This window comes from Silurus aristotelis, assembly GCF_946808225.1.
Source record: "Silurus aristotelis genome assembly, chromosome: 20".
Classification (NCBI taxonomy): Eukaryota; Metazoa; Chordata; class Actinopteri; order Siluriformes; family Siluridae; genus Silurus; species Silurus aristotelis.
In genome coordinates this window covers 13433915-13457639 of record NC_139593.1, presented here as the reverse complement: position 1 = coordinate 13457639, position 23725 = coordinate 13433915, and the positions used below count along the sequence as shown (strand labels likewise).

Genomic DNA, 23725 nt, shown 5'->3' with positions numbered 1-23725 from the left:
CACATACCAGTCTCAGCTGTATTTTAGTCTTCTATCTGTATTTCTAGACCTATAAATAATCATTTTCATTCCAAAATTACATCAAAGAACATCAGTTTTTCACTTATGTTGATATATTTCTGGCGCTGAAATTAGCACCACCCCTGGGTAAAATAGTTCTGTTTAGCTGTGCACTTCTTTTCTATAAACAGAATGGCCTTGGGTTGGAGAGAAGAAAATGGACAGGATTGTCAATGGAAAAGATTCATTAAAAAAAATGTTAGTTTGCCCAACAGGTACCAGAGGGCTCATAACATTCAGCTGTTTCTGCATTTATTACAAACATATACAAGTGACTATCACATAAAATGAAATGTGTTTGCTAGTGTGTTTGAAAATCTGGTGGGGGAGCATGTGGGTCGTTTAAGATTTTCACTGTTGAAATAGGGGTCTCCTGAAAAGAAAGGTCGGGATCCACTATTCTACATATAATTAAAATATATGGATTTAAAACAGACAACAGAAAACCCAATTAGCAATTCACTCTCAAGATGGCTGCTGAATACAGTGCATAACAGCTTTTATTTACACATCTAATTATTTGCAATTCAAGTAAGTGTGCTTCATGGACTATTGGTAAATCATAACATCATCACAGATGATGACTGAAGAGTCAGTGGCTGAATCAAAAGAAGCTAACCATATTCCATTTGTTTTTTTTGTTTTTTTTTACATTTTCAAAATAAAAATAACATTTAGATAAGTTAACAGAAAAGCTGATCCAGTTTCCCATAATAGGCAAATAGAGTTAAATTAGAGTTAAAGTCTAGCTTTCTTTATTTTCTTTGTCCTTCTGTTGGTTGATTTCCCAGGTGGATTTGGTGCCTCTGTCCTGAAACAAAATAAACATGACATGTTGGTCAATTAGCATCTACAAATTTGTACCCTTGTTCTCATTACAGATTTAAATTTAGAATGAAAAAAAAAAAGTTATAATAAGTCAAGCATGAACCAAATCTTTGCGTTTCTGGTCTCAAATAAATTGGAAAAATAAAAAATCCTTTCCTTAAAAATTTTTTATACACTGATCTATTTTTTTATTTTTTTTTATTTTTAGAAATAAACTAATTACCTTACCTTAATTTGAACTCCCAAAGGCATTAGATCATTGCGAAGAGCATCACAAGCCTTCAGCAAGGGCAATCTGTCTTGCTGTGGTCTCTTTCTCTGAGGCACTTGGCTGGTGTGATGTTCCTGAGTCGCTCCATCCTCCACAGAGAGAGCAAAGTTTCGAACTTCACTGCGAAAATGCACCAACTGCTCCACTACATTGTGTAAAATATTGGATGATTCAGCGCTAGATGACTCCTGAAAAAAAATAAAATAAAAATGCAGTCCTGTGTGAAATCCATAATAGTGGCATTTAATCCACTTGTTTTTATGTCCATTTTGAATCTGAAGATTTGTTTTTGTGATTTGTATTTTCAGAGTTGGCTATGACACCGTTTGGCTGCTGCTCATCGGGTTATTATATACCTAAGCGATATTTAATGATCAGAGATGGACAGTAACGAATTACATTTACTCACGTTACTGTAATTGAGCAATTTTTTGGGACTTTTCAAATAAGTATTTAAAATCTGAAATTTGTATTTTTCTTAAGTATGTTTTGTTTGAGGTATAGTACTTAACTACATTTTAAATAATTTCTGTTATTAAATAAAAAAATTTATAAAAAATGCAAGTGGGAAAAAAACGTGCCCCGGAAAAACTACTGAACTGATTGATTGGCGTCGAATTCTTATGAAATTATAAAACCCTGGCCATATTTAAGCATCCACTTTGCCTTCAAATGGAAAAAAGGCAACTGCTTTATTATGCATTTAAACTGTGTTTGCCCAAGGTGACTGAACTGGTAGCTTATAAAATCGACATCAGCATGTTGAGGTAAGTTTAAAATAATTACACAGTAATTATTCGTCAGTAATTTGTTCTGGAACATGTGACAAGTGCTGAAATTGACAAGTATTTTTTTAATGCAGTACTGTACTGTATTAAGGCATTTTTAACTACCCATGATTTAGGCTTAAAATGCACAGAAACACTTTGGAAGATATTCTATGTCACTGCTCGTAAGCTAACATGGGACTCCTCTTGCAAGCTGTTTTTACCGCCATACTGAAGATTTAATGCTAAAGTCATATCGAGTTCTGAGCATGCATTTGTGACGAAACATTTTTGAGTTGTCATAACGTGACGGGTACCGAATTAGACGAGTTCCGCAGCAGACGAGTATCGAGGTGTTACTGTATCTTTAGTTTACATAATTGCTGCATCAGTTGCTGAAGTTGGTTAGCACCAAGGTTGGAAATGAACGGGTCAAAATTGTCAATGCATAATTGAGCTAGCTCTATTACTTGTCACTATTTAAATGTCATATGAAATGAATGAAAAGTGTTATATTTTCGAGTGGATCTGCTGATGTTGCATTAGATTTAAGCATTAATGTATAATCAATCACACACTTTTGTTGAGAACGCAGTGCTATCGCAGCGTTTTGATTAATCACTGCCGAAAACGCCAGTGTTATTCAGTGCATGCGCTCGCTGTCTGAATTCTGAAGCTAAATCTGCGATTTCTCTCATTATTATAAATGACATTATAACAAGAGATTCTGTTTTCTGTAAAAGTAATTACCTTATATTAGACTCAAGTCCTGGACCGTAGCTTTTTTTTTGCTATGGCACTTTAATTTGTAAAGGTATTCCTTCAATTAAAAACAACTAGTTGACATGTCCTTTTTAACTACACTAGAATCCACCCCACACCTGCTGTTAAAAAAAGTAACTACTTTTACTGAGTATATTTTAAATTGAGCTACTTTTTACATGAGTAGATTTTAGACCGGTAACTACTTGTACTTATTTCCTTGAAGTTATAGTACTTTTTCTTGAGTAGAATATTTTCTTACTCTTTCCACCTCTGGTGATGATCTGTTCTGACTAGTCAGAAGTGTTAATTTCTTAAAAGAGCACTTAGATAGTAGCTCCAACAGCACCCATTCGAGTGTGTTAGGATTTCTATCATAATAACTTACACAGAGTCCTGTGAGGCAGATGCAGCACATGAACTAAGTGTGTCAAACATACAAACCCGATTCCAAAAAAGTTGGGAGACTGTACAAATTGTATATAAAAAAGGAATGCAATAATTTACATATCTCATAATCTTATATTTTATTCACAATAGAATATAGATAACATATCAAATGTTAAAAGTGAGACATTTTGAAATGTCATGCCAAATATTGGCTCATTTTGGATTTCATGAGAGCTACACATTCCAAAAAAGTTGGGACAGGTAGCAATAAGAGGCCGGAAAAGTTAAATGTACATATAAGGAACAGCTGGAGGACCAATTTGCAACTTATTAGGTCAATTGGCAACATGATTGGGTATAAAAAGAGCCCCCAGAGTGGCAGTGTCTCTCAGAAGTCAAGATGGGCAGAGGAGTTTCTCAGCGAAAAATTGCAAAGAGTTTGAAGTTATCGTCATCTACAGTGCATAATATCATCCAAAGATTCAGACAATCTGGAAGAATCTCTGTGCATAAGGATCAAGGCTGGAAAACCATACTATATGCCCGTGATCTTCGGGCCCTTAGACGGCACTGCATCACATACAGGAATGCTACTGTAATGGAAATCACAACATGAGCTCAGGAATATTTCCAGAAAACATTGTCGGTGAACACAATCCACCGTGCCATTCGCCGTTGCCGGCTAAAACTCTATAGGTCAAAAAAGAAGCCATATCTAAACATGATACAGAAGCGCAGACATTTTCTCTGGACCAAGGCTCATTTAAAATAGACTGTGGCAAAGTGGAAATCTGTTCTGTGGTCAGACGAATCAAAATTTGAAGTTCTTTTTGGAAAACTGGGACGCTATGTCATCCGGACTAAAGAGGATCAGGACAACCCAAGTTGTTATCAGCGCTTAGTTCAAAAGCCTGCATCTCTGATGGGGTTAAATAAGTGCGTGTGGCAACGGCAGCTTACACATCTGGAAAGGCACCATCAATGCTAAAAGGTATAATCCAAGTTCTAGAACAACATATGCACCCATCCAGAAGTCGTCTCTTTCAGGGAAGACCTTGCATTTTCCAACATGACAATGCCAGACCAAATACTGCATCTATTACAACATCATGGCTCCGTAGAAGAAGGATCCAGGTACTGAAATGGCCAGCCTGCAGTCCAGATCTTTCACCCATAGAAAACATTTGGTGCATCATAAAGAGGAAGATGCGACAAAGAAGAGTTAAGCAACTAGAACCCTGTATTAGACAAGAATGGGACAACATTTCTATTCCTAAACTTGAGCAACTTGTCTCCTCAGTCCCCAGACATTTGCAGACTGTTATAAAAAGAAGAGGGGATGCCACACAGTGGTAAACATGGCCTTGTCCCAACTTTTTTGAGATGTATTGATGCCATGAAATTTAAAATCAACTTATTTTGCCCTTAAAATGATACATTTTCTCAGTTTAAACATTTGATATGTCATCTACGTTGTATTCTGAATAAAATATTGAAATTTGAACCTTCTACATCATTGCATTCTGTTTTCATTCACAATTTGTACAGTGTCCCAACTTTTTTGGAATCGGGTTTGTATAGCTCTCAGGCTTGAGCCAGGCAAATTAAGATTCTAATCTGGACCAATAAATAACCAATAAATAACCACAGGATCCATGTTCTTAAAATATATGGACAAAAAAGACCTAGTCTATATTATTCCACTAGAGGGCAAAATGGAGCAACTCTGGGCAAAAACAGGTGTATTAAATATATCGAGATTTAGGAACAGGTGTATTTACTATAAAATTGAGATTTATTTCGTGATTTGCAATTTTATATGTGTAATATAACAATTTGGCGCACACTCTTACAGAAAAATGCAAAAAGTTACTCTGCTTTATTTTGGGCTGCACCACACAAGCCCATCACTGGTCATTTTCCTGTAACGCCATGCACAGCTGGTTTATTCCTCATTGCTTCTCTTCAGCTCATATACATAATATGGCATTGAAATACAAAATTCTCCTTCTTGCTTTTTTTGTCTACAATTGATAACGTAAAAAAAAATGTAAATAAAAAATTTCTTATATTGTAGCCCAAGAATTCAAGTTTAAGGTGGCTAAAAGTCATCAGTGAGAATGTATTTCCTTTTTGTCCAGATATAAATCTGGCTATATTGTTTGACTTTTCCTGCATGAGAACATTCACTTACTGAGCCCAAGATACACACTGCATGTTAGATCAAGTTCTAAGATATTACATACAGTTCTAAGATATAACACCAAAGACGTCTGACCTTTTCATGCAGCAGATCAACTCCAAGAACATCCATGATATCCCTGATGTAAGACAGAATTGCTCCAAACACTGCTGGGCACCTAGATCCTTCATTAACCTGTAAAGAGGCAGAAGTAAGTAAGCAAAACTTCTCACTACTGAAACACTTTATAAAGTTCAGAATTCAGCAAATTGGTTTATTAAGGATAACATAAAATAAAAAAACGATAAGAAAAGGTGTCTCGTCTTTTTTCCAATTTGTCCAGCCCATTTTCCTCAAGGTTTGATATGTTAAGCATATTTTCTGAGATGCTCTTCTGCTCAGCACAGTTGTAAAATAGGGGTAATTTGATTTAGCATTGCTCTCCTGCCAGCTCGGTAAAATGTGGTCATTCTCCGCTGACCTCTCAAGGCACTTCAGCTCACTGGATGATTTTTGCATTCTATATACTCGGGATGGTCATGTGAAAATACAACAATATTCCTGTTACTAGGAACACATTTTTCTTTACCAAAATCCGATTTTTTTTATATGAACAGTAGCTTTAGCTCTAGACTGGAATCTGTATGATTCTAAGCATTGTGCTGCTGCCATTTCCTCAAAATCTCAAATTAAGAACGAAATACTTCTTAAAAAACAAAAACAATGTACCTAAAAAAAAAAAATTTATTTTTTAAAAAAAAAAGGCTAATTTACCTACAGTATGTAGTATACAGCATTTTAGAGTGGTCAATGTGCAGCTTGTATAGCAGTATAGATTTACTGTCCTCTAAAAATAACGCAACATACAGCCATTGTTGTAAAAAATAGTGAGTACACCCTAAGTGATAACAGCTGTACGTTGTATAACCATGCAAAGCCACATGTCCTATTCATCATGTTCATGTTTTTGTCTGTTGACAGGACCATACAAATGCGTGTATCTTGTATTAGAGCAGTTCAAATGTGGTCCTTTGAGTACAATTCTCTCATACCAACCACTAGATGTTCAACATGGAACCTCATGGCAAAGAGTCTATGAGGACTTGTTAGGTAGAATTGTTGCTATCCACGAAGATGCCTCGGCTATTTGCAGATCGGAAACACCCTGAAACTGAGTTAAAGTACAGTGGCCAGGGTCATATAGAGGTTTTCCAAGACGGGTTCCACTGGGAAATGACCCCGCAAGGGTTAATTAAAAATGTTGTGTCCGCGTGCTGTGTGTCAGGTGCAGAAGCTGCTTCGAAAAACAGACGCATGAGAACCTCTCAGAGGTTGCAGAAGTGGAAGGTCCGCTTGTCAGTGCATAGACCATACGCCACACACGGTTTGCATGGCCATCACTGCAGAAGAAAGCCTCTTCTGAAGCTGGCTCACAAGAAAGCCCTCAAACAGTTTGCTGAAGACAACCTTTCCAACAGCATGAATTACTGGAACCATGTCCTGTGGTCTGATGAGACTAAGATAAACTTTAGCTCAGATGGTGTTCATCATGTGTGGTGACGCCCTGGTGAGGAAAACCAAGAAAATCGTGTTTTGCCTACAGTCAATCATGGTGGTGGTAGTATCATGGTCTGGGGCTGCATGAGTGCTGCTGGTACTGGGGAGCTGCGGTTTATTAAAGGAAACATTGATTTAAACATGTACTGTGACATTCTGAAGCAGAACATAATGTCCTCCTTTAGAAACTGGGCCGAATAGCATTTTTTTTCAACATAATAACGACTCCAAACACATCGCCAAGATGGCAATTGCCTTGCTGAGGAAGCTAAAGGTGAAGGTGCTGGGGTGGTCAAGTATGTCTCCAGACCTGAACACTATTGAGCACCTGTGATGCATCCTCAAGTGGAAGGTAGAGAAGCACCATGTGTCTAACCTCCAGCAGCTCTGTGATGTCATTATGGAGGAATGGAAGAGGATCCCAGCAACAACCTGTGCAGCTTTGGTGAATTTTGTGCCAATGGTTTTGACAAGTTCACTTACTCACTAGGGTGCATGTTGAGTTATTTTCAGAGGAAAGTAAATCTGTACTGCTGTACAAGCTGCACATTGACTACTCTAAAACATATTTAAGTTTCATTTCTATAGTATTGTCCCTTGAGAAGAGACACTACAATGGTTGCTGAAATGTGAGGGGTGTACTCAATTTTGTGAGATACTGTATGTATTGCCTTGGAAACAGGCTGAAGCTGACAGTTTCCATGGTAAATGAGGTTCATGATGGCCTCCATTGCATTTGGTGTATCAAAGTCGTCTGCAAGCATATTTCGCACAGTGGCCTGTGTGAGTGATAACCTAAACAGGGCACAGAAGAAAAACATGAAAACTTTTCATTTATACTCAATCTACTTTTTAGAACTATATTTTTGTTTTTGTGACCATGAAAATGGAACACTTGTCCCAAAAATATCATATATTTTATCTGTATCTAATCCGATTTAAATTATTTAAATTAGACTTATTTAACAGGAATTAAATTAAATTAAACTATCAATTACATTTATAATTTTTTGGTTAATTTTATATAAAATCATGTCATTTTTATTTGAGCTAATTATATTCAGATAACGAAAAAAAACAAATAACAAAGTTGAGTAATTTAAACATAACAAATGTGATTTTCTGTATTTATTATAGAAAGTCACAAAACATTTTATTTGAGTAAAACATGTTCTTTTCGCTCAAAGTTAGACATTTTTTTTTTTGCTTATTCACTTCTTTAGTTTTAGCATAGCAGCAGTATGGTAACTCCTAAAAATAAATAACTTTCTTTCGGCTTCTCCGGTCAGGGGTCACCACAGCGGATCCTCCGCACGTTTTGATTTGGCACATGTTTTACGCTGTATGGTAACTCCTACCTCTCCCATAAAAAGCTTTCATGTATGTCTTGGCACTGTATGTGACCCTGCATGTAGGCCTGGGCATTATGGATGAAGTCAGAGATGCAAGAGAGCGTAGAGCGAGCCTCAATCAAACTGGCATCACTGTAATCAATTCCTAGGGATAGGAAAGAGAGTTAAACCACTGAATGTTATTAAGGACTGTTATTTATGACCTTGTTCAGTTGGAGCTTCTGTGTGAAAATAAAAAGCTTACCTGATCTGTACTTGGTTAAGAGACAAAACAGCCTAAACTCATTGGCAGTATATGACTGTAAAAACTCCTACACAAAGGAAATAAAGAGAGACAAAGGGGGATAGAGAATTCTGAGTTTAGGGCAAGATGATAAATTGTACACTGCACTCTTCTGAGGCATAGTTATATACAGTGCCTATCAAAAGATTGGAAAAACATATGCATGTTCTTTTTGTTCATAATGCAACAAACTACCTAATTTAATGGTATGAAGATTACTTTGAAAAAAACTAATATATAGGTATATACAGTGAGGAAAATAAGTATTTGAACACCCTGCTATTTTGCAAGTTCTCCTACTTAGAAATCATGGAGGGGTCTGAAATTGTCACCGTAGGTGCATGTCCACTGTGAGAGACATAATCTAAAAAAATGATTTTTTAACTATTTATTTGTATGATACAGCTGCAAATAAGTATTTGAACACCTGAGAAAGTCAATGTTAATATTTGGAACAGTAGCCTTTGTTTGCAATTACAGAGGTCAAACGTTTCCTGTAGTTTTTCACCAGGTTTGCACACACTGCAGGAGGGATTTTGGCCCACTCCTCCACACAGATCTTCTCTAGATCAGTCAGGTTTCAGGCCTGTCGCTAAGAAACACGGAGTTTGAGCTCCCTCCAAAGATTCTCTATTGGGTTTAGGTCTGGAGACTGGCTAGGCCACGCCAGAACCTTGATATGCTTCTTACAGAGCCACTCCTTGGTTATCCTGGCTGTGTGCTTCGGGTCATTGTCATGTTGGAAGTAGATTCTGGAAGTAGGAGGTGGACATTTTAAAGGCAGACTAACAGGTCTTTGAGGGTCAGAATTCTAGCTGATAGACAGGTGTTCAAATACTTATTTGCAGCTGTATCATACAAATAAATAGTTTAAAAATCATATATTGTGATTCCTGAATTTTTTTTTTTAGATTATGTCTCTCACAGTGGACATGCACCTACGATGACAATTTCAGACCCCTCCATGATTTCTAAGTGGGAGAACTTGCAAAATAGCAGGGTGTTCAAATACTTCTTTTCCTCACTGTATATAGGTGTACAAACTTTATTTTCATTGAGCAGTTCAATAGGATTTAAGTTCGATGGCTGAGCAGGCCATTCCATGACAGAAAACACTCCATCTGATTGTTTGATTTCTAAATAACGCTTACACAGCTTGGACATATGCTTTGGGTCACTGTCATCTTGTACCGTGAGGTTAGTTCTAATTAGCCACAGTCCAGGGGGAATTGCATTTGGTTAAAATATGGAATGAAAGTGATGTTGGTTCAGTATTCCTTTCACCTGGATTAAGCTGCTTCCAAAAACCATTAAGCTTTCACCTCTATATCTGACTGTGGATGTGTGTAAAAACATCTCTTTATATTTTAGTAATTTTTGTTTTTAACAATAAATATTGAATCATCACATTATGGTAATGATGGATGAATAATCTAAAGCTTTTCCCCCAACTTTCTCTGCGGTCAACAGTGCAAAGTAATGGAAAGTGTGTTAGAGCAGTGAAGAAAAGACTGCAGGCAGGGTGGAGAAGAGTGATAGCAGGAGTGATTTGTGATAGAAGGGTATCTGCAAGAGTGAAAGGGAAAGTTTATAGGACTGTGGTGAGACCTGCGATGTTGTATGGTTTAGAGACAGTGGCATTGAGTAAAAGACAGGAGGTGGAGATGGAGGTTTTCTTTGGGAGTGATGAGGATGGACAGGATTAGAAATTAGTTTATTAGAGAGACAGCGCATGTAGGACGTTTTGGAGACAAGGTGAAGGAGGCGAGATTGTAAAAACGCTAAAAACTCACACTGTGTTCACGTGTACACTAGATCAAGATAAAGCTGTGCTCCAAATGAATATTGGCACACTTTTAATGTATTATATTTTAGAGAAGTATGTATTTTAACGCATGCATTTTAGAGAACCTACCTTTATTGTAATATAATTCTTCAAGGACTTGGACATCTTTTCAGCACTGCCTTTCAAATGGAGGTGGCCTAAAAAATAAAAAAATAAGCAATTATGTTCGTTCACTAGAAGAATCTTTTTATGGCTGCTAAAAGCTGTAAGCATACAGATGTTGTATGATGTGTATCACATTATTCTATTTCACCCTCCTGACCATCATTGAAATTAATTAACACCTGAAGCTACCAAAACAGCATCATTTGGGAAACTCATCTGCTGTTCTAAACATGTTAAATCAGGAACCAGGATGTTAGACAATAAACTGCTCAGCAATTTTTTTAGTTTTTAGTGCTGCAGAAAATATATATAAAATTTGTGTAAATGTATTCACACAAGTGTAGTGAAGACCTGAAGGTGAACAATGTATAGATATGAGCATTACCTGAATGCAGGAAGTAGTTCCCCCACTGGTCACACTTGTGGTAGGCCTCACACTGAGCAATTTCATTCTCATGGTGAGGAAAGGCCAGGTCGACCCCTCCCGAATGGATGTCCAACTGACTTCCAAACACAGAGCTGTGAAACACAGTACAGCAAAATCACCTGAGGTCCAAGCATGAAGAATTCAATGTGCAATCAGAAATCATTAAGATCATGCTTTCTGTTAAGAAATTTGATTTGTATTACATGTGACATGGATGCAAAGAAAATCTGTACACATGCTATTAAGAATGAAAAATCTGGCATTATATTGTATGTTAATAGACTTTCAATTCATTTCTATTGTAAGAGCACATTTTGAAAGACTAATAGAAGATGCTTTATGGGATATCCCCATGGTGCATTGTAATTTCTCAGTAACATGACAAATCTGTATTTTTTGTTTGTTTGTTTAATTAACATGAAGAAAGAGGTAATATAAATAATAATTAAATTATAATAATAATAAAATAAGAAATAAATAGTTAAACATAATTTTACAAAGTGTATTATTATTATTATTATTATTATTATTATTATTATTATTATATTAAAAATGATCAATGAGCAGCAAAAACATGCTGTAATATAAGAGGAATAAATCACTTTGACACTGCTGTGGTTGGAAAATAATCAACTTTGTTTTGGCAAGACATCTAATTTACAGAGTGCACACTTTTTGTGTACTACAATAAACCCAGTAATTGTATCAGGGTTAAGTAAGTTTCAAACCAGGATATATACCAATATCGAAACTGTAAGTGTAGAACTGTAAATAGGTTAAACTACAGATACTGAGATTCATTCCTCATATGAAAATTAAGCTGCGTTCTACCTGCTCATGTAAAGCACAGCATGAATATTCAAGCATTTAAGAAGACAGGCATCAAAAAAAGATCAGCAGGAAACAAAAGAGGTACTTACCTTGCAATAGTGGAGCACTCAATGTGCCAGCCAGGTCTTCCTTTTCCCCATGGAGACTCCCAGAAAGGTTCAAGTGGCTTCCAGGCTTTCCACAGGGCAAAGTCTCGAGGGTTCCTTTTATCTTTGCTCTCTGGGAAAACAAATCATTCTATATCACTGAGACAAAACAATACCATTAGAACAATATAACATAAAAAACAAAGCACGTTAGAACTTATAGGCCTTTTTGATGTTTTGATGAAAATCTAATGAATACTGTTGTTATTAATAATACACTATATGGACACTGGACTATCAGATACGTATGATCATCCCGTATCACATTTTGTCCATATTTGCTGTAAGAAAAACCTTCACTCTTCTAAAAAGATGTTCCATGAGATTTTGCTGTGAGGTTGTGAAGGTTTGTGCTCATTCAGCCAAAAGGGCTTTAGTAAAGTCAGGCACTGGTGTAGGATGAGGAGGCCTGGAGTGCAGTCAGAATTCCAATTCATGCCAGGCTAATAGGGTTGAGGTCAGAGCTCTATAGCAGGCCATTCAAGATCTTTCACTCCAACCCATGCAAACTATATGTTCATTGAGCTGGCTTTGTGCACAGGGGCATTGCCCTGCTGGAACAGGTTTGGGTCTCCTAGTTCAAGTAAAGGGAAAATGTAATGTTACCCTATTCGAAAACATTATATACAGTTGTGTGACTCAAGAATTGTGGGAACAGTCTGAGTAGGATTCTCATATGGCTAGAAAAGTCAGGTGACAAAAATACATTTGTCCATATAGTGTATGTAATGTCACTGAAGATTAGGCCACTGAAAAAGCAATGCAATATCAGCTACATTTGACATTTGTCTTTAGATATACAAAATAGTTCACGTGTTTGCTGACACGTGTGAAGTATATGCCTACCTGATTCCCCAGCTAAATTTCCAATGTTCGCAAGCTTGCCGTAACGGTTGCCGATTGATTGAGTATCAAAGTAGACATCCCCTATGGTAAAAGTGCATAATTTCATTACGAATTTCATCAATTTACCATTTTGTGAGCGTAAATTGAATAAATAAGGAACATTTCTATTTATTTTTTAGTGTTTCAAATGTAATTTCTTCCCTTTACTTAAATATATGTCTTCTTGCCATATAGAATATAGTACCAATATAATAAGCTTATGCCAAACAGTGTAAATGTTTATCACAAGGCAGACCATCACATGCCTGCTAGAGATGCAATACAGAAGGAGAACTGACCTTGGCTTGTGGTATAAGCATGACCATTTCTGATTATGCCCTCAATGAAAGCTACAATCTGAGGAATGTTATCTGTGACTCTCATATACACAGATGGCGGGAGAACCTAAGAAGCATAAAAATGATCAGTTTCATGCAAATACCAGACACTTTTATTTCTATCCAGTTGTACATATATTCAGTCTAATGATATATAATTTCATATGTGTATGTATACGTAGAAATTGAAGGAAAATGTATAGAAAAGCTGTACAACTGGATTTACGAACGTATTAGACAAACAGGATCCACCAGAACTACCATGTGTAGAAGTTACCAAATTCCCAAAACACGTCCCCTCACTTTAAGTTGTGATATTGGTGGTGTTCAACTGGTTTATAACCAGGTGTCCTTTCATCATTTTCACACTCATTAAACCATACAGTGAGCCCTTGTGACCTATGCATGATCCAGGAAGAGACCAACTCCCAACAAGATAGAAATGTTTCAAATGTATTTATATTACAATGTTTTAGAAAAATAAAAGATGATCAGCCTCATAAAACTCTGATTTGTAGTGACCCTTGCATTTAAATCATGACATGGACATCATCTATGGCAGATGCATGCCCCTATAGAGCCACAAGGTTTTCTTTTGTCACTTCTCCATATGTACAATATGTATTGTGTGTATGTAATGATAGATTTCATATGAGACCTTCAGGGCCAGCATGTCTCTTTTAAACTCCTCTTCATACATTCTGGCAAGTACAAGCGGTGAGATTCTCTCCTACCAGGAGGAAAAAATAATCAGAGGATCACAAAAAACCTAGAATCTCCTGTTGAATTTATTTTTCTGTACTAGTATACTAGGATCATTAATTTTTTGTATCGTATAAGTATGGTTCGTTTTCGCAATACAATCCCAGTCAGAGCATACTTGCCTCAAGGCTTCTTTGTATGATCTTATCATCGACGTCTGTGATGACCATGACATGAATTACGTTTATTCCGAATATCCTGGTTAAAATCCTCTGCAGGATGTCGAATCTGACGTAAGAGCTTGCGATGTGAAATGAAAAGAAAACAATCAGGCAATATATTTATGTTTTACGATAAGCTCTGTGGACACCTATCGACATCCCGTTGTAGATTTTGACCTTGCTGTTTTAAGAACCTCCAGGAGCCACGGGAGCATTAAGTGAGGTCAGATGATCTACAGCAGGGGACACCAACCTTTTTGAAACTGAGAGCTACTTCTTGGGTACCGATTAATGTGAAGGGCTACCAGTTTGATACGCACAGTTTTCAGTTTGATCTGAAATAACATATTTGCTCAATTTACCTTTTATTATATGTTATTAATGATTAATGATATTTATCTATGTGAAGACACTGATCATGTTAATGATTTCTAATAATAATTATCAACAATGATTTAACAAAGTAGAAAACAGCTATTTTTAGAAAAGGCCCGCAGACTACTCATGTGGTCCTTGCAGGCTACCTGGTGCGCGGGCACCATGTTGGTGACCCCTGATCTACAGCATGTTTTAGTTTTATATCAAAGGTATTCAGTAGGGTTCTGTGCAGGCCACAACTACAGATCAAAACCTGCATATGTGTAATATATGTGAGATATACATTGTACTTTATATTATGTTATTAAGACAGTCGTTTTAAATTATTGTAAATGACAAAAACATTACATTCTTTTTTTTTACATGTATGTTCCTTGACTCACCATGCATGACCAAGATGGGCATGATCATAAACTGTGGGGCCACAACTGTACCTGTAAAAGAACACAAAGCACTTAGATCCAACTAAAAATGTGTAGTATGGTTAGACTTTAGCCGAAAAGTTCCTTACCAGGTTGCTCTTCCCTCTTGTGCCACAATCAGAGGCTCCTTCTGTTTGGTGAGGCTGTTGAAAGTTTTGATGCCAGTGTCATACCCAGATGGTTTGGTCCATTTGCTCCTGATTTCCGTGCACAGTGTTCGCATTGGGACTGTTGGAGTTGTGTAAAATGCTCCATGTCCAACCTTGAGTCTGCAGTTCCAGACTGCACGTCTGACCACACTCACACAAGGCTTCATTATTGTGCGCTTGTAATTAAATGCAACATTTTTCAATATGTAAACTGTCCATAACACGTCGCGAGGCGGCCGGAAGTACACTACATTTTCTAGTTTATTCAAAATTTATGATCCGCGTTTTATTCCTTTTTTAAAGTGATATATGGACATATATGCTGTTATGATTTTTTTTTTAAAAATGACAATGACAAACGTGTCTAGGTGATCAGATTGCTTCACTCGTGCTCAGCTTGTTGACAGTGAATTCAAGATGGCGGCTTACAGTGCAGCTTTGCCGGGGCGACACTCACCATGGCTGTGTCTCAAACAGCACAACTCCCTCTTTATAAGGGCACTAAATATGCGATAGAACAGCAGTTTATATGATTTATAGAGTGCACGGAATATTTTAATATGCGATTCAATGGCGTAAATGGCCATGTAAAGGTCCATGTAGTAGTAAATAGTTTTGTAAATGCATTATAACGTTGACAGGCTTTACTTGGCCCAGTTTCCTTTTTAAATACATACAATAAACACCATCAGCACTCCGCAGGGATGCCAGATTTGTGAAGTATACAAATAAATATGAAAGCGTCAAGATTAAAAGATTTTAAAGTCATAAATCAGCTAATTGTATATCATTATTATTATTATTTTATAAACTTAGTCCTGAACCAGGGTCTCTGGTGTATATAAAATCTATTGTTTATATAGTAGTCACTAAATAGTTTGCACAAACCCTAAAAACGTGTTAGCAAAATATAAACATTAATATGGTGTTTAAAGGTATAATATCAATAGAATATAATAGTATAATATAATAATTGTTCTTCTTTCTGCTTCTCCCATTCTCCCATCCACAGCGGGTCATCCGTCTCCATACCCCCCTGTCCTCTACATCTGCCTCTTTCAACTCAACTACCTGCATGTCTTCCCTCACCACATCCATAAACCTCCTTCTTGGTCTTTCTCTTTTCCTCCTTCCTGGTGGCTTCATCCTCAGCATTCTCCTACTGATATACCCCATGTCCCTCCTCTGCACATGTCCAAACCATCTCAATCTTGCCTCCCTCACCTTGTCTCCAAAACGTCCTACATATGCTGTCCCTTTAATAAACTCATTTCTAATCCTGTCCATCCTTGTCACTCCTAACGAAAAACCTCAACATCTTCAGCTCTGCTACCTCCAGCTTCACCTCCTGTCTTTTACTCAGTGCCACTGTCTTTAAACCATACAACATCGCAGGTCTCACCACAGTCCTATAAACTTTCCCTTTCACTCTTGCAGATACTCTTCTATCACAAATCACTCCTGCTATCACTCTTCCACCCACTCCACCCTGCCTGCACTCTTTTCTTCACTTCTCTAACACACTCTCCATTACTTTGCACTGTTGACCCCAGAGAAAGTTGGGGGGAAAGTTTTAGATTATTCATCCATCATTACCATAATGTGATGAATCAATATTTATTGTTAAAAACAAAAAGTACCCCAGGTACTTAAACTCTATATATACTATAGGACTCCTATATTATAAGAATATAATATAGGACTCCTAAAAAGTCTTTATTTCCACATTTATTTCTCAAACTTATTTCTTTACATAATCCAAACCTTTTTGGAAACTGGGCTGAGGGCACAGAGTCAGCAATGGTACAACAACCTGAAGACCTTGCTCAGGAGCACAGAGTCAGCCATGGTACAACACCATGACGACCATGCTCAGGAGCACAGGGTCAGCCATGGTACAACACCATGACGACCATGCTCAGGAGCACAGAGTCAGCCATGGTACAACACCATGAGGACCATGCTCAGGAACACATAGTCAGACATGGTACAACACCATGAGGACCATGCTCAGGAGCACTGAGTCAGCAATGGTACAACACCATAAGGACCATGCTCAGGAGCACAGAGTCAGCCTTTGTACAACACCATAAGGACCATGCTCAGGAGCACAGAGTCAGCCTTTGTACAACACCATGAAGACCATGCTCAAGGACACAGAGTCAGCCATGGTACAACACCATGAGGACCATGCTCAGGGACACAGTAGAGGCAGCTGACAGTGCTGCAGATTGAACTCCTGACTTTCTGTTCAGTAATTCAGTTCCTCTTAGTTTCAGTGATGCGAAACTAAAACGTTAAAGGACATAATGATATCTTTTACCATTGTGTGTTTTAAAACCTTTGGTAATAGTGTGGGGGAGGGTTTTATTTATATATATATATATATATATATATATATATATATATATATATATATATATATATATATATATATATATATATATGTGTGTGTGTGTGGTTGTGTGTGTGTGTGTGTGTGTGTGTAAAGTTATGTGTCCAGGACATATAATATACACGGGTTTTGTATTTGCAAAATGCACAAATACTAATCTACATACAAAAAATCGATCAAATCTATAAACAGTAAATAAATAAACAAATTATTAATAATAATAATAAAATAATAATAATAATAATAATAATAATATCATTTCAAGATCTGATCAAACCCACTTTATTGATAACCCAAAGATCTGGCAACCCAGTCAGATTTAGATATGGTAGGCGCTGTGTATGTATGTGTGTGAGAGAGATGTGGGGAAAGCCCCGCCCACCACAACGTCATTGGTTAACTTCAGCTAATGAACAGGGGAATGGCTACAAAGCCGCTGTTACATTCACACACGGCAGTAGTTGTAAGTCAGCAGACGGGCTGTCGGGGTCTAACACAAAAACACACAACTCATTCTTCTTGGTTAAAAAAGCGCTGAGGTTACTCAGGTTTTCAGCAAACCAATGTCTTTCCAGTGAATGTGTGCAGTCAAAATAGATTTCCGGTCTTAAAAATAAACTCAAACACAACCCAGTGCTCACATCAGTGTGTCCATATTGTATCCCGGAATAAATAAAAAAAAAAACAATACTTGACATGTTCGGTTATTAAAACGCGTTTCAGTCTGTTGATCATCACACTGCTCGTCCCTCTTTTTTCTTTCTCCTGCGTTAGCGCATGCGCATTAACACCCAGACTGTTCCCCCAAGTGTTTGAAACTACCCGGAGGATCTCCACGCTGGGATCAAGTAATGCGACACGGACATTTCCACTCCTAAAAGGACTGCCAGTTTAATATTTCATTCCGGATTGTTTGTTTCTCGCGCTGATTGCTTTGGATCTATGTATAAAGCCTTTTTCCGGGATTGAAGTTTATATCGGATGCTTGTAGTAGGGCGGTTGTGCAGTGCGTTGTCCTGAGGATAATCTCCTCGCGCGTGTACAAATGCGTTTCGTGTAGCCGTTTCATGGACCCTTTCGGAGAATCTGAAGTGATCCGTGGGAGATAAAAATGTTAAACACGGCCAGCTGGGATCCACTGCAGGTTACTAACTATGTAGCGGAATATCTGGACTTGGTCGAATCGCTGCCGTTCGACCTACAAAGAAACGTGTCTCTGATGAGAGAGATCGACTCTAAATATCAAGGTAATGTGCTCCTGGTTTTATTTATTCTCGCTGTATAATCTGTGTTTTTTGGGATGTGAACAGATTTTTCCTTTGTGCATAAATCGCGGTGTGTGTGTGTGTTGAGATTGAAGTGCTGAGTGAACACAATGGGGTTCATGTACAGTTTCGCTGCTCCATTACAAACGGTTATAACACATTCCTATTAAATTTCTTTTCTCTTGTACATTTGGTGGAGATGAATATGACCATCACGAGTTTCTTTCCATTGTCAGTGATTTTATTTATATAAATATTTATATATCCATACACACAACCACGTCTCGATTATGATTTGGGGGGGGGGAATGGCGATTTTACTCAGTCTCCGGTGTTCACTTTGTTTTCTCGACACAATCGTCGATTTGATTGGAGAATTTGTTGAGGAAATTGCGAGAGATTCGTCTAAAGGTTAATCCTGCCAGTGTTTCAGATGTAATCTCAGCTGTCATTGTGTTTATCATTTGATCAACCGAGCACTTTGAAATTCCGACACTGATACACAAATGTACAAAACACAAATGTTTCTAGTATTCAAACTATACGGGGACTTGACCGGCTGTACCTCACTTAATCATCCCCAGTCTTTTTGTATACTGTATGTTGTTTGGATCGACCGAGCGGTGAACACAAGTAATCACGTTTCTCGTCTCATACCGGATATGAAAACGGTTTCTTCAACTTTTCTTTTGTTAACTCCCGACTTTCTCAATATACACTAGATCACCCTACATTCCCGATTATTTTTTCCCATTTTAAAGCTACGTGCGTCAGCTGCTCCGATACTGTTATATAGAAATGAGCACGAAACCTACGCTACAGATTTTTATTTGCAGTCTTTAAACTCCGCCCACCCCCGCATCTGATTGGCTAACGTATCTCCCTCAGCGCGTGTTTGTCATGCGTAGGACGCCGTCTATTGGTTTTAAGTCTCGTCAATAATTTGTTGCGCCGCCGATTCCGGATGCAGCAGGTCGACTTCGTGATCAGCGATTGGTTCCGTAACGTTCAAGAAGGCGGGACTAGGGAGGAGATGCCCTCCTGTGATTGGCTGTACGCTAATATGCTGGTGGGCGGGGTCGATTTGTGTTTATGCCGAGGTTGTTGTTTTTTTTGTTGGGGTGGCCAAGTTCTTCGCTTAAAGTTCAATGTCATGTTGGAGCCGAGCTTGTGTTTCCCTACCAGGACTATATTTAACAATGCAAAATATTTTATTTGCTGCTGTAGCTGGGATGATGTAAACAACATTGTCATTGACATCTTGCTTTGCTTACCAAATTATTCAACCGCCTTTCAACTTGAAGAACTTTATTCTAACTTTTTTCTAACTTTTAATGGTGAATCTGTTATGCATGTTTGTTGCAGAGATCCTCAAAGAGCTGGATGAAGCATACCAGAAGCACAAGCAGGAGGAGGACCCTGTCCAGAGACGCCGCCTTTTGCATTGCATCCAGCGTGCACTGATCCGCAGCCAGGAATTGGGAGATGAGAAGATCCAGCTTGCTGGGCAGATGGTGGAGTTGGTGGAGAACCGCAGCCGGCAAGTGGATGCTTTTGCAGAGCTTCTAGAAGCCCAGCACGAGCCCCATGATGCGGCCTCTGTGACGGCCGTCATAACCGGCAAGAGGCGCGAGGAGGAAAAACGCAGAGAAGAGACCCCAGGTTCGGTCGAAAGAATGGCAAGTGCCAGCAAGCGCTCCAGGCGGCAGAAAAACAACAGCAACGAGAACCGGGAGATGATTCATAACGACCGTGATGAAGTGACCAGAGAGAAACGGGCCAAGACATCCAAGAAGAAGAAGAGATCCAAAGCAAAACAGGAGAGGGAGGCTTCACCAGCTGACCTGCCCATCGATCCCAATGAGCCCACGTATTGTCTGTGCGAGCAGGTTTCCTACGGGGAGATGATTGGCTGTGACAACGATGAGTGTCCCATTGAGTGGTTCCATTTTTCCTGTGTTGGTCTCAATCATAAGCCCAAGGGCAAGTGGTATTGCCCAAAGTGTAGGGGGGACACAGAAAAAACCATGGACAAAGCCTTGGAGAAATCCAAAAAGGAGAGGGTATATAACAGGTAGCCATGTACCTGTTGAACTGTATATCACAAACTGTGTTAAACTGTCAACATTTCTATTTATTTTTTATATTTGTTAAATGCTAGGAAGAAGTTCTTTGTCAATTTGTCACCTCACTCTACATTTTAGAAATTATTTACTACCAAACAGCACTAAAAGGACTTAAACTCGAACCTCTTGAGTTTAAGTTTGCTTAATGTGGGAGTAATGTTCTCAGAAGTATTTGACCTTTATTTGTTTTGTTGTTACTTGAACAGTATGAGTGAAAGATGTATTTTATGAAGGTGCTCACAGCATGTGGTTATTATGTGCTAAGTGTTTAAGTAGAAATGTCCTAATTGGTAATAAAAGATGTATAAAAGTCCGTTTTAACTTTTTACTTTCTATTTGGAAAAATAACCAGATGAATTAGAGTTTCTATTACAGGTCAGGTCACATGATTTACTACTAGATACCCCCCCCCATACACACACAAATCAGCTTCAACAGTCAAAGCACATCAACGTCAAAGTGTATTCTTACAATATGGTACATGACACACAGGTTAACGACACACATCATGGAATATAAAATCACACATCCAGGCGTGTAACAGCACGATACAGCATAATTGTGTGACGGGTCAGTTCCAAACCAGGCACGGTCAAATGCAACAACGTTAGGCCAGTACCATGTCAGTCCATGGAATTTGACTCCACTTCTTAAAAAAAGCCCCTTGAATAGAATATTGTTTACTCCAGGTTCCCATGGCAAAAGGCCAGTGTATTTGGTTACGTATTGGACAGTGAGGCCATATGGTCATTAGGACAGCGCAAGTCCTCCAAAGGAGGAGAATACGGGTAGAGTGGGGCGAGGAAGCGGATTAAAGTGCATTCGAGCTCTATATAGGATGGAGCGAGTGACAGAAAGAAAAAGAGAGAGGACAAAAGGAGGCAGGTAGAACGAGATGCGTCACGATTTACTCGGAAATTATAACCACAAATCTTGCAGGTCAACTGTCTCTCCAACTCTGCTCAACGATGGCCGACACACGCTTCTCATACTCGCGTTTGTTCTCCTGGTAAAGCTGGGCTGCTTGGCTGTTTGCTGGACTGTTTGGATTGGGTTCATCAAGTAAGGACTGTAAACAGAAGCAAATCAGACAGCATGAATAATAATATTATATATATGGGGGGGGGGGGTGTGAATGTATGCATGTATACAGACATTTGCAGCCATATTTGGTCCCCTTCACTTGAAATAGGAGACACAAACCTGTTCCAGCATGACAAAAAGTCAGCTCCATGAACACGACGTTCACATGGGTTGGAGTGGAAGATCTATAGTGTGTCTGAATATACACACACACACACACACACACACACACACACACACACACACACACATCTAAGAGTAAACAATCTCCTTAATAAAATACTCTAAATGATTTACCTGGATTGAGGTGAGAATTGATGAAACGTCATAAGTCGGACTCCAGCGATTTTGTAGAATATCGAGACATATGCTTCCGTCTGCGTAAACTGAAATGTCACGCACAGAGAGCGTAGTTAGTATCCTTTTGGAAAGCTTGCCTTCTCTTTTTAAACGACAACCTGAATAACCTAAATTAGAAAAAACAGGACTTTACCGTTAGGATGAAACATCTTAGAGGTGAACCGGACTGTAGGTGGTTTATTAGGGTATTCCTCAGTGAACTCGACGGTCAACTTAAATGTACCTGTAGAGAAAAAAAAATACCTGTGAAGCAATGACATGGGATGTGTAGTATTAGTAATGCTGTTGGTCAGAAAGCTGTTTAACTTAGATGGTATTTCCAGGGTTATGCTGAATATTGGATTCTGGATCGTCAATACATGAATACTGCATGCTATAACAATAATAATATAATAGTAATATAGGATGGATGCTTACCATCTTCAAAGGGTGTGCCTTCTGGTCTGCAAAGCAAACAAGTAAAATGACAAGCAGACAGAATGAGCATTGACTTTATGACAGATGCACCTGACCAAAAACTGATCAGGCTTCAAATCTATGGGTAAGCATTAAAAGAAAGATTTCAGAAAGAAAGCAGAAGAACAGGCCTGGTTCCTGTCAATGAGCTTCTCTGAGTGCTCTGGTTGCTCAGAGATTATTTGCTTACCCAAATATAACCGCGTTCCACACCATGATATTATTCTCTGATGGGGCACCGCTTACACCGGCAGGGGGATCCTCTTGAAGTCTGATTTAACAACAAAAACACATCAGTGTTCGTGTAAGATTAAATACTCATGACATTAGACACTGAAGTCATACAAATTTGGCTGGAAGTCTAAATCGCTGGAATGACGTTTGACTTCAGACGTCAAACTTGAGGCGGATGTGGAAAAAAAGAGAAAAATCAACTCGAATTCAGGCTATAGGTGTCCCCAATAGGGCATTTGTTTTTATTTTACTTCACATTTCGATGAATAAATCATATATATTCACAAAATAAGTATTTATATTCGAATCCTAACACGGTAACAAGCCTACAGGCGACTGTCGTAAACACCATCAGTTTCCCCCTATTAGCTTTTTTATCACCTTTTAAAATCCCTCATGAGCCTTCTTCGGGCCGGAGTAGACATCCTAACTGGCAGACGACAAAAATTTTATGACAAAAAAACCTCAGCTTAAGACCAGGGAAAAAAATAAAAATAACAAACGCAAACACTTAAAGTGCACGTACACGTCGGCCGCTGTACGGCAACTAATGTTCAGAAATCTGTTGTGGGGATTTCAAGGCGGAATCACATATCGTACAATGTTGTGTGTGTGGGGGGGAGGAGTTTAACGTGTTTATTCGTAGCGTCTTTTGTGCACACCTAAAGTGAGCGAATATTTGTTTCTTACTTGAGTTAACATATATCTACCTAACTTTCGTTTGAACAGATTATAATTTTTATACACTATGACAGAAACTCGTTATGCGCTTATTGGACACCCCTATAAATGTAAAATGGTCTGTCCGAAAATGTAGGCGGAGTTTGGATGACGCAGTAAAGGTCGACGTGTGTGTCCGGACATATGAGCCCGAGCTCAGAAATAGTATTCTAATCAAATTTCA

General features: G+C 38.3%; 3 protein-coding genes across 3 annotated transcripts; 1 reads left to right on the top strand and 2 right to left on the bottom strand.

Annotated features, from left to right (window-relative positions):
• Positions 1-542: 542 nt before the first annotated feature.
• Positions 543-15577, bottom strand: cars2 (cysteinyl-tRNA synthetase 2, mitochondrial). The gene is made up of 15 exons (XM_083522386.1): positions 14843-15577; positions 14715-14765; positions 13915-14032; positions 13689-13760; positions 12992-13097; positions 12654-12734; positions 11751-11880; positions 10789-10922; positions 10368-10435; positions 8414-8480; positions 8176-8314; positions 7489-7612; positions 5357-5455; positions 1117-1347; positions 543-871 (listed from the first exon to the last, which is right to left on the bottom strand). Exons 1-15 carry the CDS (start codon positions 15067-15069, stop codon positions 806-808), a joined length of 1713 nt encoding a protein of 570 aa, XP_083378512.1. The 5' UTR covers positions 15070-15577; the 3' UTR covers positions 543-805.
• A 2506-nt stretch (positions 15578-18083) lies between these two features.
• LOC310715404 (inhibitor of growth protein 1-like) lies at positions 18084-21001 on the top strand. Its single transcript, XM_083521813.1, has 2 exons — positions 18084-18544; positions 19928-21001. Exons 1-2 carry the CDS (start codon positions 18409-18411, stop codon positions 20638-20640), a joined length of 849 nt encoding a protein of 282 aa, XP_083377939.1. The 5' UTR covers positions 18084-18408; the 3' UTR covers positions 20641-21001.
• A 125-nt stretch (positions 21002-21126) lies between these two features.
• On the bottom strand, positions 21127-23376 carry LOC310715405 (ubiquitin-conjugating enzyme E2 A-like). Its single transcript, XM_083521814.1, has 6 exons — positions 23203-23376; positions 22778-22858; positions 22549-22574; positions 22265-22354; positions 22069-22157; positions 21127-21757 (listed from the first exon to the last, which is right to left on the bottom strand). The coding sequence occupies exons 1-6, from the start codon at positions 23244-23246 to the stop codon at positions 21629-21631; spliced, it is 459 nt and encodes a 152-aa protein (XP_083377940.1). The 5' UTR covers positions 23247-23376; the 3' UTR covers positions 21127-21628.
• Positions 23377-23725: the final 349 nt, after the last annotated feature.

Coding starts and splice junctions, on each gene's coding strand:
- LOC310715404 (XM_083521813.1), top strand. CDS start 18,409: ATGTTAAACACGGCCAGCTGGGATCCACTGCAGGTTACTAACTATGTA. Junction 18,545..19,927: donor GATCGACTCTAAATATCAAG/GTAATGTGCTCC, acceptor TGTTTGTTGCAG/AGATCCTCAAAGAGCTGGAT.
- LOC310715405 (XM_083521814.1), bottom strand. CDS start 23,246: ATGTCTACTCCGGCCCGAAGAAGGCTCATGAGGGATTTTAAAAG. Junction 22,158..22,264: donor TAAGATGTTTCATCCTAACG/GTAAAGTCCTGT, acceptor GTGACATTTCAG/TTTACGCAGACGGAAGCATA. Junction 21,758..22,068: donor CAATTCTCACCTCAATCCAG/GTAAATCATTTA, acceptor TTCTGTTTACAG/TCCTTACTTGATGAACCCAA.
- cars2 (XM_083522386.1), bottom strand. CDS start 15,069: ATGAAGCCTTGTGTGAGTGTGGTCAGACGTGCAGTCTGGAACTGCAGA. Junction 14,766..14,842: donor CAAGAGGGAAGAGCAACCTG/GTAAGGAACTTT, acceptor GTTCTTTTACAG/GTACAGTTGTGGCCCCACAG. Junction 8,481..10,367: donor AGAATTATATTACAATAAAG/GTAGGTTCTCTA, acceptor TCCTTTGTGTAG/GAGTTTTTACAGTCATATAC.